Raw genomic sequence first — 14362 nt, 5'->3', positions numbered from 1 at the left:
GTTTCTAAGACCCACATCCGAGACCCTCAGTGACGGTAGTTGGACCCTTGACCAAACATAGCGGTCTCTGATATGATAAAAAAAAATGGAAAAATTCCGAGATGACTAATAGCGGTCTCTGAATAATTACTATTTTGCCCTAAATCTTCCGCCGATCCCGCGACCCATGAAAACCGATTCACATATGATAATATTTTATTACTTGATCGAGGATATCAATACCTCTTTCTCTCTCTCCCATTTCTCATCTCACTTTCTCTTTCTTCTGCTGCTCTCTCGGTCTCCTCCTCATGCGCCTCTCTAATCCATCTTCTTTATCCTCACCACCAAATCGAAACTGAAAAAAAAACCCATAAGAAATCAATTAAATCATTGCTCTTAAACCCAACCCGTTTCACCATCTTCTTCATCTCTTACAAAAAAATCATCGAATTCTCCAATAAAACCTGGAACCACAGACGTAAGCAAATAGGAAGAAAACAATTGTTCTTGAACCATCTTCTTCTTTTCATCTTTGTGTTAAGGTTGTAACTAACCGATCTACTTTTTTTTTGTTCGGTGGGTTTCGTTTTGTACAACTTTTATTCAGATTTGAAATGCAATTAGGGTTTCTATTTGAGAGTACTGTTAGGGTATCTGTAAATTGTGTTTCTAGAACAATCTTGTCTATTTTCTTTAGCAATCGCTCTCTTTCTTCTGCTAATTGTTGTTTTTAATTTCAATTTTTAGTTATAAAGATGGAAGAATAATCTTGTTAAAAACGGGTGAGTTTTGTTGTTGAATCAACATATTTGGTAATGTTACTTTGTTCATTTTATGATTATTTCTATATTGTTACTTGTAATTTTGATTTAAATGGTTTGATTTTGATTTATTTTGGGGGTTTTCATGAAATTGAAATTTAACTTATTTTGGTTTCTGTAGGAAAGTACAAGCCTCCTGAAAAATTATGCACCAGCTCACTATGATGTGATAAACAAAAGGGTTCACATAGCATGCAACTTTACTGACTATGTTGAAGAGATCTGAGGTTTGCTTTTTATCTTTTTTTCTTCTTTAATTTTAGGGGTTTTCTTGAATTGATGGTGATTGTGCATTAAGTTGTTTGTTATTATTGTGATGGTGCTCGTCCAAACGAATTTGTACTATGTTTGTCTGATGAATTAACTCTTCTTTGAAGTTCGGTTTTGTAAGTGATAAGTGATAAGGTTCTCAAAAGTGCAGCTGTAAGGACTAATAATTGAAGTACTTAGTTTGGGTTTGCATATATCTGATATAGTTATACAGAAGTGCTGAGAACCATGCTTCACCTCTCAATTTTGTCACCATTGTTTTTATTATGAATCCGTGTATTTTTGAATCTAATAACTGGTTGTGATTTTGTTGCAGGTAAGGTTCTCATGGATCTTTTGTTCGTGCTGGAAAAGTGAGGAGAAACTCCAAAGGAAACTATATAAGATATGGATATTGTTGTTATCTCTGGTGGCTACACCTTGGTAAGATGTTTTCACATTCAGTTTTTTTTATCCTTTTTACTGTGGACTTTAAACTGTCTGATTGATATTGCTTAGTGGTGAATATAACCAAGAGTCGATTCTTTCGCTTTTTTCTGGTTGCATCACAACGAAATGATATTTGAATTTTTGTATCATCTTCGCACATTTAAGATATTTACTTACTGCGTGTTGTTCAAATTTATCAGGGAAGGTGCCACAAAGGACCCTCTGGATTTGAGGGGCCCTGGAAAACCAACCCACTGGTATTCGATAACTTTTGCTTCAAGTGAGACTACTCTGTACACTTCAGATTTTGTCTATGTTTTAAGAAATTCTTGTGTTATATGTTAAGTTTAAAATGTAAGGTAGTAGGATATATTGGTTACCAGTACTAAAGTTGGTTTGTATAATTTTTATTTGACTTCTCTGTAGAGAGCTTCTAAATGGGGAGAATGAAGGATTAATCCAACTCCGAACTGATAAGACACGCTTGACTGATCCTGTTCTTGGTCCCCTTATTGAAAAATATGCATAGGTTTGTATTATGTCATAATCCAGTAGCATCCATCACCATATTTCCTAAAAATGATTACGGATAATGATTTTATTATCAATCCATAATTTAGAAAACGTTTGAGTTAAATTATTTTGATATTATGGTGTGTAATGGTTTAATTGCTGGTCTGATATGTATCTTTCTGTGTTGTTATCACATCCATGAGACATATCACATTGGTTTTAAATGCTTTCTTATTTGGTTGCAGTATTGAACCAATTAAACATGTCTGTTGAAAACCAGGTAGCAGCAAAGAAGCAAAATCCAACAATATTTTTGAAGGCTTGGGAGTTTCTAGAAGTCAAACCTGAGGATACTCTACATATTGGGGATGATCGTAGGAATGATCTTTGGAGTGCTAGAGATGCAGGTTGTGATGCTTCACTGTGGGGAAGTGATGTTAACTCTTTTAAGGAGGTAAGAACCCTTTGTTTCCCTCATCTATATGCAGATTGCTCTAATAGTTACAAAACATCTAACTTAATAAAGAACTAGCTAATTTATCAGTGATGAAACAATGACGTGCCTACCTGGGCAGTAGCATAAGTAACAGTACATGAAATGTGTGTTACTTCAAATAAGCCCCACGTAATCTACTTTAAATTAAGAAGAAGATGTCACTTAGGAAGGTTGTTGATGTTACCCAATTAATACTTTTCCTTATAGTGGCATTAGGAGTGTGGTCTTTGTCACTTTCAAACCATGTTGCTGACATATATCATCCCTATCAAGCATTCAATTAGACTGGATAAACTACTATCTTCAAATTTCTTTAGATGTTACTGTGAATCTTTGTTTCAATCTTAATGGTATTCTATTTCTAGTTGTTCACTAGGATCTGAAATTGATTCATTCAGAATGAGTTCTTCTTTATTTTAGGGGTTCTCTTTGTAAGTTCTTAATCTGTTCTGGTTTCTTTAATTTAGGGCCTGGATTGAATTTAATCTTCTATTGTGTATGTTTATGCTGACAGATCCACTCCATCATTGCAGGCAATAACTGGTTTTCTGCAGCCTTTTGACAAAAGTGAATCAGTTCCCATTATGCTCAAACTGAAAGTACTTCACTTTTTTTAACTCATTTGATGGGTTTTCTTATCATTTCGTTGTAGTACATACTTAGTGGAGTTTCTTCTTTCTTACACTTTTATCTTTCTAATTTATAGGTGAAAGCTTACCAACCTGTTCAATCGCAAAACATGGAGCTTGCAACGAATAGGTATGTTCGAGATACATATTTCATACCCTTTGGCCGTTTATCTACTAAATTAGTAAATTACCTAGTTGGTTGGTGCTAAATGCAGTATGAAGTCTACAATGTCGAAAATCCAATCTCATCTGTTATAGGTACAGTGAGTGATAAAGAGGATGATAATATGTCAAGAACTAAGAATTCCCTGTAAATTCTCTAAGCTATGGTCACTTTTCTGGAATGTGTTGCTATAGGTATTTAGATGAAGTATGAAGTATGCAATGTTAATAAATGACGTCTCATTAGCTATTGTTACAATTAGTGAAAGATGGATGAAAATATGGCGAGAACTAAGAATCCCTTGTCAATGCTCTAGTTCTGGTCACCGCTTGGAAGTCTTGTGAAATATGTTGCTGCAGAAATATGATGTATGCATGGTGTCTTCAACATGATGTCATACTTTTGTTTGAACCACTTACAATCTTTAATATGTATGCTGGTATTTGCGTTCGTTTCATGGATGTTTGACTTCTATCAGTTACATCAATTCAGGCTATATAAACTGATTGTATCTATATGGAAATTGACTAGTCAGTATTATGATCCAGATCAGGGATGAGTTCGACGTCGTCGTCATTTTCCACAAGAACAAATGACCTGACAGTGTTTAGGTTCCCTTTCTTTTAAAACTGAAGGATGTAGTGTCAAAATGCATGTGTTAAACTACTGAATTAGTTTCTCGGTCTCTTAAAAGAGAATCTATGTGATTTTAGGTCTGCTAAATCGTGCTTGATCAGTCGAACAAGGATTTATTTTGACCCCCTAATGCTTTAAGGCTTTCACTAATGCAGTTACATCATTCCAGACATTGTAATGCTCTCAACTACCAAATTTATTTCTAGGCACGCAGATGTCTGGCAGGAGTCCTTGCTGTCTCGGGAGAAAGGTATGGATAGAATGTTCATTCACCTTGTTTTAAGTAATGTCGTAAACTTCTTATTATTACTCTGGCAAGCATGTCCATGATCAGAAGGATGAAAACTAGTGTTTCTTTTCGTCTGCAGGTCTTAAATATCTCTGGATAGCTTTCACCCACCTCGTTGTAATCTTTCTAAACCTCAAATTCACATTTTATGTTAACTACTCGGTATCCGTACAAGTCCATTTATACTCCTGATGGGAAAAATAGCCAGTACACACGAGTTGCTTGTATCAAGCACCTTGTATCTATATTATTATGTAGTTATAGTAAACCTATGTTCTAAGTTCCTTGTGAGTAAACATGTATTGTGATGTTGTTGATTTGCACGTTCTTTGTCGTATGTGAACCAGGGACACAACACATGGATGCTCTAGTTGATATCATTCATGAAGTATTGGCTAAGTTCATTGTCATCGGAGGAGCTTAACGTACATGTATTGTCTTAAGACAGAATTTCATATTTTTTGTGTAATTTTAAACCCAATGGATAAAATGAATGAATGGATGTGGAATTCTCAAGTTTGATTTTAAATTTGGGTTCCGTTTGAGTTTAATTTGAGTTCCATTTGACTTGACTTTGTTTGAGTTACATTTGAATTGACTTTGCATTGACTTCCATTTGACTTGACTTCCAATCGACTTGACTTGACCTTGATGCAGTCTAATTATTTCAGATTTAGCCATTCAGGCATTTCAGCAAATCTGAATCAGTATTTTTTTTATATTATAATTTAAATCTGAGACTCACGGCTTAGGGTCTGTACCTCGCTACCCTTAAAATCAGTCGTTATTTTGAGACAGCGGCTAAGGGTCGTACAAAACAGCTACGCTTTATCAGAGACCCCAACAGAGACGGCTAAAACTAGTCGTATAACTCGTATATATGACTTATCCTGACAGTCGCAGAAGTTCTTTTTTCCACTAGTGAATTCTTGGATATCTTTCCTATTGATTGAGTCTGACTGTCTAGTTGATTCTCTTGGAATTATATTGGAGTTAGTCCATACAATATCCGCTACAGACACTAGCCTACTACAAACACAAATTTATGAGGTTTTAGCGTGTTTTCCTGTTCTGATACCAATTGAAAAAGCGGGGGTCTAAAAACCACACCCAATTTTTTGTTCGGCAATCTGTATGGACTGACTCCAACATAATTCCAAGAGAATCAACTAGATATTCAGACTCAATTAAGGAAAGATATCCAAGAGTTATATCTCTTTCTCAAATCAATCAGAAAATAAACATGATGGAATCCGTGAACTGATTGGTATGAGAAATACTTGAATGGTACCAAAGACAAATATACAAGTGTCAATAAATTTATATCAACAACCAAAGGTTGGATTTACCAATTGATTGAACTACCCACAACCTATGATAATACAATTATTTAGAAACTATAATTCAAAAAAGAAATAATACAGACACCAAAAATTTTGTTAACGAGGAAACCGCAAATGCAAACGCCATACACTAGCTAGCCTAGTCCAGTTTTGAACACCACATTGTATTAAGCCGCTACATACACTAGCTAGCCTACTACAAGTTAACTTCGAACACCACATTGTATTAAGTCGTCGCAGACGCCATAATTGCATCACACTGATTTTTTTTTTTTAAAATTTTTAAATTTTTTGTTGATGTTATAATATATCCTTATATATATATGTGTGATGTCCGATTGTTCCAAATTTAACATTTTTGGATATTTTTTTTTTGGAATCGAGTACATATGGCGTGTGCCTTCTACTCATGCCATTTTGAGATCCGGGATAATCTTTAGCCTTGGGACGTAATATACTAAAATAGTACTCCGCTATTTCAAAAAAATAGGCTGGTTTCCTTATTAGGAAAAACAAATGTTATTATTTTACTAATTTACCCATGGAGGGACCATTTTTCTTTTTTCTTTTTCACTCTTAATATAAAGAGGGGACCACTTTTCTCTCAATTTTCACTCTAATATCAAAAACGGGGCCATGGATAAAGTAGGAAAAACTATGAAAAAGTAACTATAATGATTAGTTCTCTTAGTCCTTGTGCAAACCAAACAAACTTATTTTTTAGAAACGAAGGAACTATTTGTTAGATCACTATCTACTCACAAACTTGGTTTCAAGGACGGACCATCAACTAGGTTACATCCGGCCTAAGTGTAGATTTTATTTATTTTTGTGATTTTCTTGTTAGCTAGTTTTAGGCCAGACATAATCGTAATAATTGCTAAAAATAAATAAAAAAATAATAAAATTTTAGCTAAATTAATAACTTCGTTAAAATAATAAAAAAAATTTCGTGAAGCCATTAATTTATCGAAGTTTTAGGGTAATCGCTAAAAATTATTAACAATAATAGGAAAGGATAATGTTAAAATAAAAAAACCCAAATCCGATATGGAGCATGTCGAAACCGAATAAGGAAATCCATACACGACTCGGCCATGACCATGAGTAATTCTCCAAGTGGATTATTTTTTCCTTAATATCTAAAGGTTTATTTTTTATGTTGATTGGATAAAAATGTGAAAGTTATTATCTATGAAATGAAATATCTGAAGGTTTATTTTTTTTATTATTTTTTATGTTGATTGGATAAAAATGTGAAAGTTACTACCTATGAAATGAAAAATTGTTGTGTCCTAGTTTGATCTTCAGCCTGAAAGTGTTGTCTTCTTGTTTTCTTTAGGTCCCAAAATTAAAAACTAAAAATATACAAGCACAATACACATACATTTAAACTCTGTACATGGAATGGATAGTCATTTTATAGTTAAAGGTACTCTACTTTCAACTCGTTATAACTATATATATCGAAACCACGCCTCACTTACAATATATCGAAACCACGCCTCACTTACAAATCGGCAGACAATTTAATGAAGGGTTTTAGAAGATATGGCTGCAAGATCGGGCCAGCGTCCATCAAACTATGCAGACTGCAAAGTTAATAAATAACAAAACTTATCTTCAGGCTACACTTTATTCTGATTGCTCATAACTCCCAGTCATCGTTGCAGTTGATGTCAGCTGCATATTGTTCATGGAAATTTTAGTGCATTAGTTTTTAAATTGAAGTAACTAGCAACGCATAAATTTTAACACGAAGGGAATCAGGGCCTTACCTTGGGGTTGTAGGGTTTTCTGGTGTGACGTAGTTTTGTTGTTGTGGTTGGCTTAATTGGAGTTTGATAAATTCATCCTCTTCAGGATTAAAGCCATTTGGAGAATGAGAAATCCTATTTGTCTCATTTGCATCTTTCGCTTCATTTATCTGTGACAAAAAGTTAATGTTTTTGGATGAGCTGGGACACAGCAGGACATGTCATGTTAATTGGAGATATACAGTCTGAGCGAGTACCTTCTTTAACAAGTCCACGTGTTCTTGACGTATATGGTGTTCCTTCTTGAATAGTTCCATGTTTTCTTGATGAAGGAGGTTTCCCTGCAGTGTAATCAAGAAAAGTGTTAGCTTCTTGGAGTTATATTGATTTAATAATGGAATGGGTATTGTCGTTTTTTGGAGACCTTTCGGTTTAGCTCTTGTATCTCATCGGTTAGCTTTTGGTCCTGTCGAAGTAAAAACCTTGTTAGGATTTGTTCACTTGGAAAGCATGGCATGAGGATTTAGTATGTTAGACCTTTTGCATACGGACACCACGCAAACTCATTTCCAATTGATTTTCCAAATTTTGTAGCTCTTTAGCGCTCAAACCGGAAAGCTCTTGACCCATCAATTGCCTGCCATTTTTTTTTCATGACATATATAATAAAGGACTGTGGTTTGTCAGGCAGTCCACATGACACATTTCACATTTATGTCTAAGCAGGTGTATATATTTTCTCTAGGCATGAGTCCAGAAGCATTCGTCTAGGAATTACAAAGGTGTAGCCATACAGTTAAGTGTGGTGCGGTGAACATGCTATGATGATCAATAATCCCTAGGACTGGCTTCTATGGCCATGCCTTGGTGGTATCTAGCCATTCTTTGGCTTATCAACATAATTTTTAGCCGATAATATCCAAAGGGGATAAAAGTTAATACATGCTTTTCTAGGTACCAAAGACATCTTGTTTTTGTTTGTTTCTTGACCTTTAATTTCATATTTGTTGTATTCTTAATGTTTATCAATTAAAGTCATAGGGATGCTTGTAGCCGTTAAAATCTTGAGATGATAAGAGAAGCCCACAATGATTTTGTCATCAAGAGTTTTTCATATAGTTCTTATCTTTAAATGATCTATTCTTGTGCCGCTCCACGTACTATTCAGTCTGGGGAACCTATTCTTACTAACCAACAGATCCAACTGGAGAACACCCAACCATGGACAATTTACTTAATATTGATATAGAGATATCGACACAGTTTACATGGATATAGTAAGTCTTCGCGTTTTTTTCCATTTTTTACTTGCATTTTATTTATCTTCCAAAGCAGTCTTGAACTATTAGTTGAATTAACATACCGATGGTTCTCTTGCAGGTTTTGTAATTGATGCCTCAAGGATGCTGCCTCCGTTTTCCAGAACTGCAAGTAATGAGTAGTAGTATTTAAGTTAAAAAGGCTAGGATTTGATGTACATAATATATTAGCCAGCATATATGAAATGACCCATTGCTATTTTCAAGTTAAGAAGGAGAACAAGCAATGTATATCATGTACAAGTACTTGTTAACACGGTCACTATGACTTTTCGAGTTTATTTGACCACTGCAGTCAATATCACAAATAAAAGTTCATTTATCAAACTAAAATTGGGAACCATTTGTGCAGAAATTTAATTAGTTCACTGAGCAGAATAATAAATCTGCATATTAGTTGTTAGGATCAGTGAAATATATTCAGGTGTGCCGTGTAGTATTTAGTTCCTGGGTAGCATGCAAAGTTCATACCACCCACAACAGTAACAAAAATCTCGAGGTCTAAATGAATCAGGTGAGGCACCAAGTTAATGGCCAGCAATCTGTAGACTGCAGAATAAATTCAAGAACCATGCAGTGAGCAAGTTGAGACGGAAGAACTCAGAAAAGTGGAGGTGGTCTAGAACATGTTCGCTAGCATACTATGACTGCATGTTCTGGAGTTTCATCCCGCGGAAAGGAAGCCACATTTTCATGTGTAACTGGTAACGAACCAGAAGGTTTTTTAGTCTGCTGTACAACTAGACCCACAAACTGTAGTTTATAAGTTCATAACCAGTTGGCCTCAGGTACAGAACCATTCATTCCCTACTGAAGGAGAAGGGAAGTTTCGTAATTTATAAATGCCTTACAATGATCATGAACTGACTGTCGCTTAAGCAAATCTCAGGCTCAGGATCTTAACTATTCTATTATTTGGCTTCTGGTGATTTAAATACTAGGAAGGAACGAACACATGTTAGTAACTGAAGGAAATAATTGATTAATGTCCTAAGGCTGGTTGGTGTTATCCATTTGAGATTGACGATAGTAATGATCTGAAGTGAAGAAAGAATTTCTTAATGAATGTGTTTGTGTGTGGTATTTCAAACTCCGGTCGTCATGTAACGAGAGAGCTCTTTTGTTGATCAGCATATGTCCTATCTGTAGAAAGGAGTGGGAAGTTGAAAATTAGACTTTGCTGACCGCATTTAACTTCAGTTTGTGGTTTTGTATGAAATTTGGATTCTTTGCTGGAAAGGAGCTGTTTACAGGGAGGTGTCAGACAACAATACTTGGAAATATGAAAGAGTAGAGAATCCTCCTTGCTGTGCACGGTTGGTCTCTATGTTTGAATCATTATATCACAATCAACTTCCAAGGATATTGAGAAAAAAAGAAGTGGAAATTGTTTCCGACAAGTCATGTGTGTGCCATTTTCCTAGTATAGGGTGGAAGCTGTCATTTAATCCTGTCTGATGTTCGGACCATTATTTTCGTGGTTATATCCTACCACCTTAAGAAAATCGTGGTAAAAATATTACAGAGTAGGTGTAATTGGATTCTTCTCTCTTGTCAGTGTACTTCATAACATCTTTGTTTCCGTTATGGTACCAAAAAACTTTTCATTTTGCAAGTGTATAATTGCTGTATGTTATGTTTCTTGAATGCCTAGTCGTAATCTACAACTCTACCTACACATCATGAGGTTGGAATAAACTTTTGCATGAAGTGAGATCACTGCTAAGAATATGGTCTGTCAGGAATCAGGATAACGTCTAGTATGAATGCATAGTTTTCTGAACGGCTTAATATATTTCCTAGGGTTCAAATGGATATATCGGTTGATTTTTTCTCTTTATATAGATGAACATGAAAATCCCACTTATGCAACATGCGTTGATTTCTAACAGCAAAAGGTGGAGGAAAATAACAGGTTGAGGGCTGATGAAAAATTACCTTGGCGTCTGAATTTGCGTTCATCAACGGATGGTGTTGTTCCTCCTTCGACTTGTTGTATCGCCCGATTATAGATTTCATGCTTTGAAACATGTAAGATATTGTTAGTAATTTACGTTGAGTTTATATAGGAGCTAAATTTACACAAGAATATCACTTGCAAACTAGCCAGATAGCATAATCACCAAATAATTTAACATACAACTGTGAATAAGAATTCTTGGAATATTTGAAAACTTGTGTAACTAATTAAACATGTCTATTTCGTTTTTTGCCAATTTAATGGCGCTGCTCGCAGTCCATAATGTCATCATGCTGTGATCTTGATTTTAGTGGCCATCACGATAGATAAAAGTATACAGAAAGAACCCAATATGAAACTTATATATGCGAAGTAGCTGGTGCTGATTTTTAACTCTTGATGCAAGTCTAAGTCAAATCATTCATCCTGTACTCACATAGGAACAGTAAATTACCAATGAGACTATTGTCTAACAGCAGTCAGAGGAAGAAAAGGGTACAGTATATAGTCAGATAACTTTCATTTTATTGGTTGACTGTAGAATCCACACGTGTCTTATTTAAGGACTTGTGCATGATCACATCTATTGTTAAAGTGCAATCCTTATCGGAACTTTGGATTGCACCATGTATCTAACTTAGAGAACTTCTCCCTAGCACTCAACAATATCATTCATATGTAGGAGCTCACAATGACTCTTAGTTAAGCATGAGAACTCTGAGGCATCTAACATAGTGCTAGTACTAAAAATACTTGTTAAGTTTGATAATGACGATTCCAACACAAGTTTCAATACAAGGAGAAGCAGTGGGCTGTTGGAAATTTTTTGTATTTCAATGATGATTTATTATAAGGAAATTAACCATTTTAAATGATAGTTCACCAGACAACAGCAAATCAACATCTTTCTTGATAGAAGTAATCAGATTCTTATAATCTCAGTGGATTGGAGAATCACAGTACCTTATAATTATAGAAGATTTTGGATGATTCAATAAACAAATTTATTTATTTACTTTTCTTAATACATAACTAGCCTCTTTCTTTTTCTTTTTTTCATATTGTGAAATACCTAATTTATGCGTCATACTTTTTTTTCATGATTTAAAGAAAATTTTGGTTAGTTAAGGAAATAGGAATCTAATTAAGTTTTGTTGGTTGGTTAGCCAGCCAGTGGCAACTTATACAGTTACAAGATCACAGGATAGAATAAAAACAGCATCACAGGACAAGGAAATCAAGATATAGATTTTCGATCAATGGTTCTAGGATTAGATTAGTAATTTAGTATGGCTACAAATTGTAGAGTTATCTGAATTACAGTATTGGTTAATACATAGGTTTCCAAGGGCACCAGATCTCAGAAAATATGATTCTTGATTGGTCAAAAGAAGAGAATGCTAAGCTCATTTTAAACGCAGAAGTATGAGACACTGTTAGTGGACATGATACGATACGGACAGTAAATGGAGTGTCACATTATGCACACAAGACATTGTACGACACGGCACAGTGACTCACAGGGGTGTATTGGATCAGGATTTGTATGGATAAAAACAAATACTAGTTTGCCTGAATCTAGTGGATTTATAATGTTTCTTAAATGAATCTTATAGATATATAATTTTGGATTATAATAGATAAGTTAAGATTAGTTCAGATTTACAAATTGCATCATTATTCCTTTCAAAAAAAAAAAAAAAAAAAACACCATCCATAAGTTGAGGCGGTGGGTGATGTGTGGAGGTTGGTAGTGATGGTGGTTGGTGGTGACTGTGGTGATCGTTTTCAATGGTGGTAGTTGGTGGTTGATGGTGGTGGTGGTGACTGTGGTGATCGTTTTCAATGGTGGTAGTGGTCAGTGGTGGTTGTTATTGGTGGTGATGCGGTGGTTGGTGGTGGGCGGTGTAAAAACATAGCATGATGTGATAAAAAAATTGTCCATAAGAATTCATGAAACTCTACGGTGTGGGTTGAGATTGATATAAGATAATAACATACATATTTTGCCTTCAAATATCCATAAGAATCCATATGTGTTTTGGCCCTTAACTATCCTAAGAAATCTTAAATGAATTGAATACCTAGGATATTTGTGGAATCTAAAACTATCCTAATTGAATATCATGGATGTTTAATGATTCATTATAAATCCTAATCGAATACCTAGGGGTTTTTAGGATTGTTAAATATCCATTAAAATCTTAATCCAGTACACCCATGTCAGACTGTAAACAGAGTGTCATGTTAGGCACGAGATGCCGATAGGGTTACCTAATTAGACAGTAAATGGAGTGTCACGTTGCGGCCCCTGCATCACAGGTACTCAGACAACAAATGGAGACTCACAGTACAGACACGACTTGGATATGGAGACACACAACAGGATTGGCTTTAAGTGTATTAATCCACAAGAGTACTGATAGATTGATCTGTGGTGATCCAATTGAACCATGTTCAATTTATTTTAACAAATTAAAAGGTAAAACCAATTGGTCAAAATAGAAAGTTAAAGTCTAAGACAGAAATCAAATTCAAGGATATTAAGTAGAATTTGTACACTAATTAAGTTGTATTAGTTCATACTCATGCAATGCATGCTATTTGATTCAGATACATGAAACAAACAAATTTAACGGTATATTATTTGCTGAATAAACTTACCCTATAAATTATGTTGATTTTAATGAACTATAATCAAATTAGGGATCTCAATCGACACACGACGATAAAAAGATGATCATACTTAGAAAGAATCGGTTGAGTGGACTACGAGAGAGATCAAGAGAGAGAGATTACTTGGGATTTGAGAACTCATAGAGCTTGCCAGTGCTAGAAAAGATCATAAGACCAACTTCGGCTTCACAAAGAATAGAAAGCTCTTTGGCTTTCTTTAATAATCCATTCCTTCGTTTGGAGAAAGTCACTTGCCTACTGGTTGAGTTATCGATCCTTTGAATCACAATCTTTCCTCTCCCCATCTTATTTAGCTAGTTTCTTCAAATTCCAATTATCTCCTGTACAAAGAAGTCAAGGAGGAGAGATAGAGGGAGGGAGAGAAAGAGAGATTTAGAAAGGAAATGAAGATCAAAACAAAAAACAGAGATCTGAAGATAGGAAATGAACAACCTTCCACTTAAAGATGGGAACCTAAAAGAAGAATTTCTCCACTTAAAGATGGAAACCTAAAAGAAGAATTTCTTGCTATTTTTTGCTAGTCTTTAGTTAGCCTGAGAGAGAGAGGTGACTTTTTTGTTTGACAGAGGTTTTTGTCTATCTAGGCATCTAAGCTAACCCCTTTATTAGTAAAAACTACCTATGTTTGGAAACGGTACTATTTTCCTAGTTTCACCAAAACCGGTAGTTATCATCCCAAGATGGAATACTTTATGTATGGAAACAAACAAGCACTAATCAAAGATTAATGTATCATGCTTCAAAAAGAAAAAAAAAAGATTAATGTATCAGAGCACTTTAATTACTTTTTTTGTCCATAATTTAATCATATTACTATTTTAAGGATGTTCCTATGGGGTAAGGACACGTTAAAACAAATTACTATTTTAATGTAGGTTAGAGTTTTTTTTTCTTTTTTTTTTGCCTTCACATTAACCTTTATACAAATATACATTCTCATTAAACAATTTTACAGTTATTGGGTCAAAACGATGTATGTTGTGACTTTAGATATGTATGAAATAGACATTCTTCGCTGTTTGCTCCCTTGTAAACCATTGTTTGTTGTTTAGATTAGT

At 34.7% G+C, this 14362-nt stretch overlaps 2 protein-coding genes across 4 annotated transcripts in view; both read right to left on the bottom strand.

Moving 5' to 3' along the window:
- The window catches only part of LOC113328502 (MADS-box transcription factor 23-like), a 31797-nt gene extending 17931 nt beyond the window's left edge, over positions 1-13866 (bottom strand). For both annotated transcript variants that reach the window (XR_003349446.1, XM_026575583.1), the window contains exon 1: positions 13737-13866. The gene's annotated coding sequence lies outside the window, so the exon portion shown is untranslated. The remainder of the gene's footprint in view (positions 1-13736) is intronic.
- On the bottom strand, positions 6937-13868 carry LOC113328503 (MADS-box transcription factor 23-like). 2 transcript variants are annotated; one of them, XM_026575585.1, is made up of 9 exons: positions 13737-13868; positions 13407-13624; positions 10586-10667; positions 8692-8753; positions 7866-7965; positions 7753-7794; positions 7586-7669; positions 7350-7498; positions 6937-7254 (listed from the first exon to the last, which is right to left on the bottom strand). In XM_026575585.1, exons 2-9 carry the CDS (start codon positions 13586-13588, stop codon positions 7251-7253), a joined length of 705 nt encoding a protein of 234 aa, XP_026431370.1. In that variant the 5' UTR covers positions 13589-13624; positions 13737-13868; the 3' UTR covers positions 6937-7250. The 2 variants fall into 2 exon arrangements, with proteins under 2 accessions (XP_026431370.1, XP_026431369.1); XM_026575584.1 differs by having other exon boundaries at positions 13407-13744.
- Between the last annotated feature and the right edge of the window lie 494 nt (positions 13869-14362).

Source organism: Papaver somniferum, unplaced genomic scaffold, assembly GCF_003573695.1.
Source record: "Papaver somniferum cultivar HN1 unplaced genomic scaffold, ASM357369v1 unplaced-scaffold_11, whole genome shotgun sequence".
NCBI classification, from domain to species: domain Eukaryota; kingdom Viridiplantae; phylum Streptophyta; class Magnoliopsida; order Ranunculales; family Papaveraceae; genus Papaver; species Papaver somniferum.
Note: the sequence above shows the minus strand (reverse complement) of the source record. Positions and strands in the feature narration are given on the sequence as shown.

Excerpts from the sequence above, each read along its gene's own strand:
- LOC113328503 (XM_026575585.1), bottom strand. The coding sequence starts at position 13,588 with ATGGGGAGAGGAAAGATTGTGATTCAAAGGATCGATAACTCAACCAGT. Across the intron at positions 8,754-10,585 it reads ACGCAAATTCAGACGCCAAG|TTCTGGAAAACGGAGGCAGC; the intron begins GTAATTTTTCAT and ends CATTACTTGCAG. Across the intron at positions 7,499-7,585 it reads ACGTGGACTTGTTAAAGAAG|ATAAATGAAGCGAAAGATGC; the intron begins GTACTCGCTCAG and ends TTTTTGTCACAG.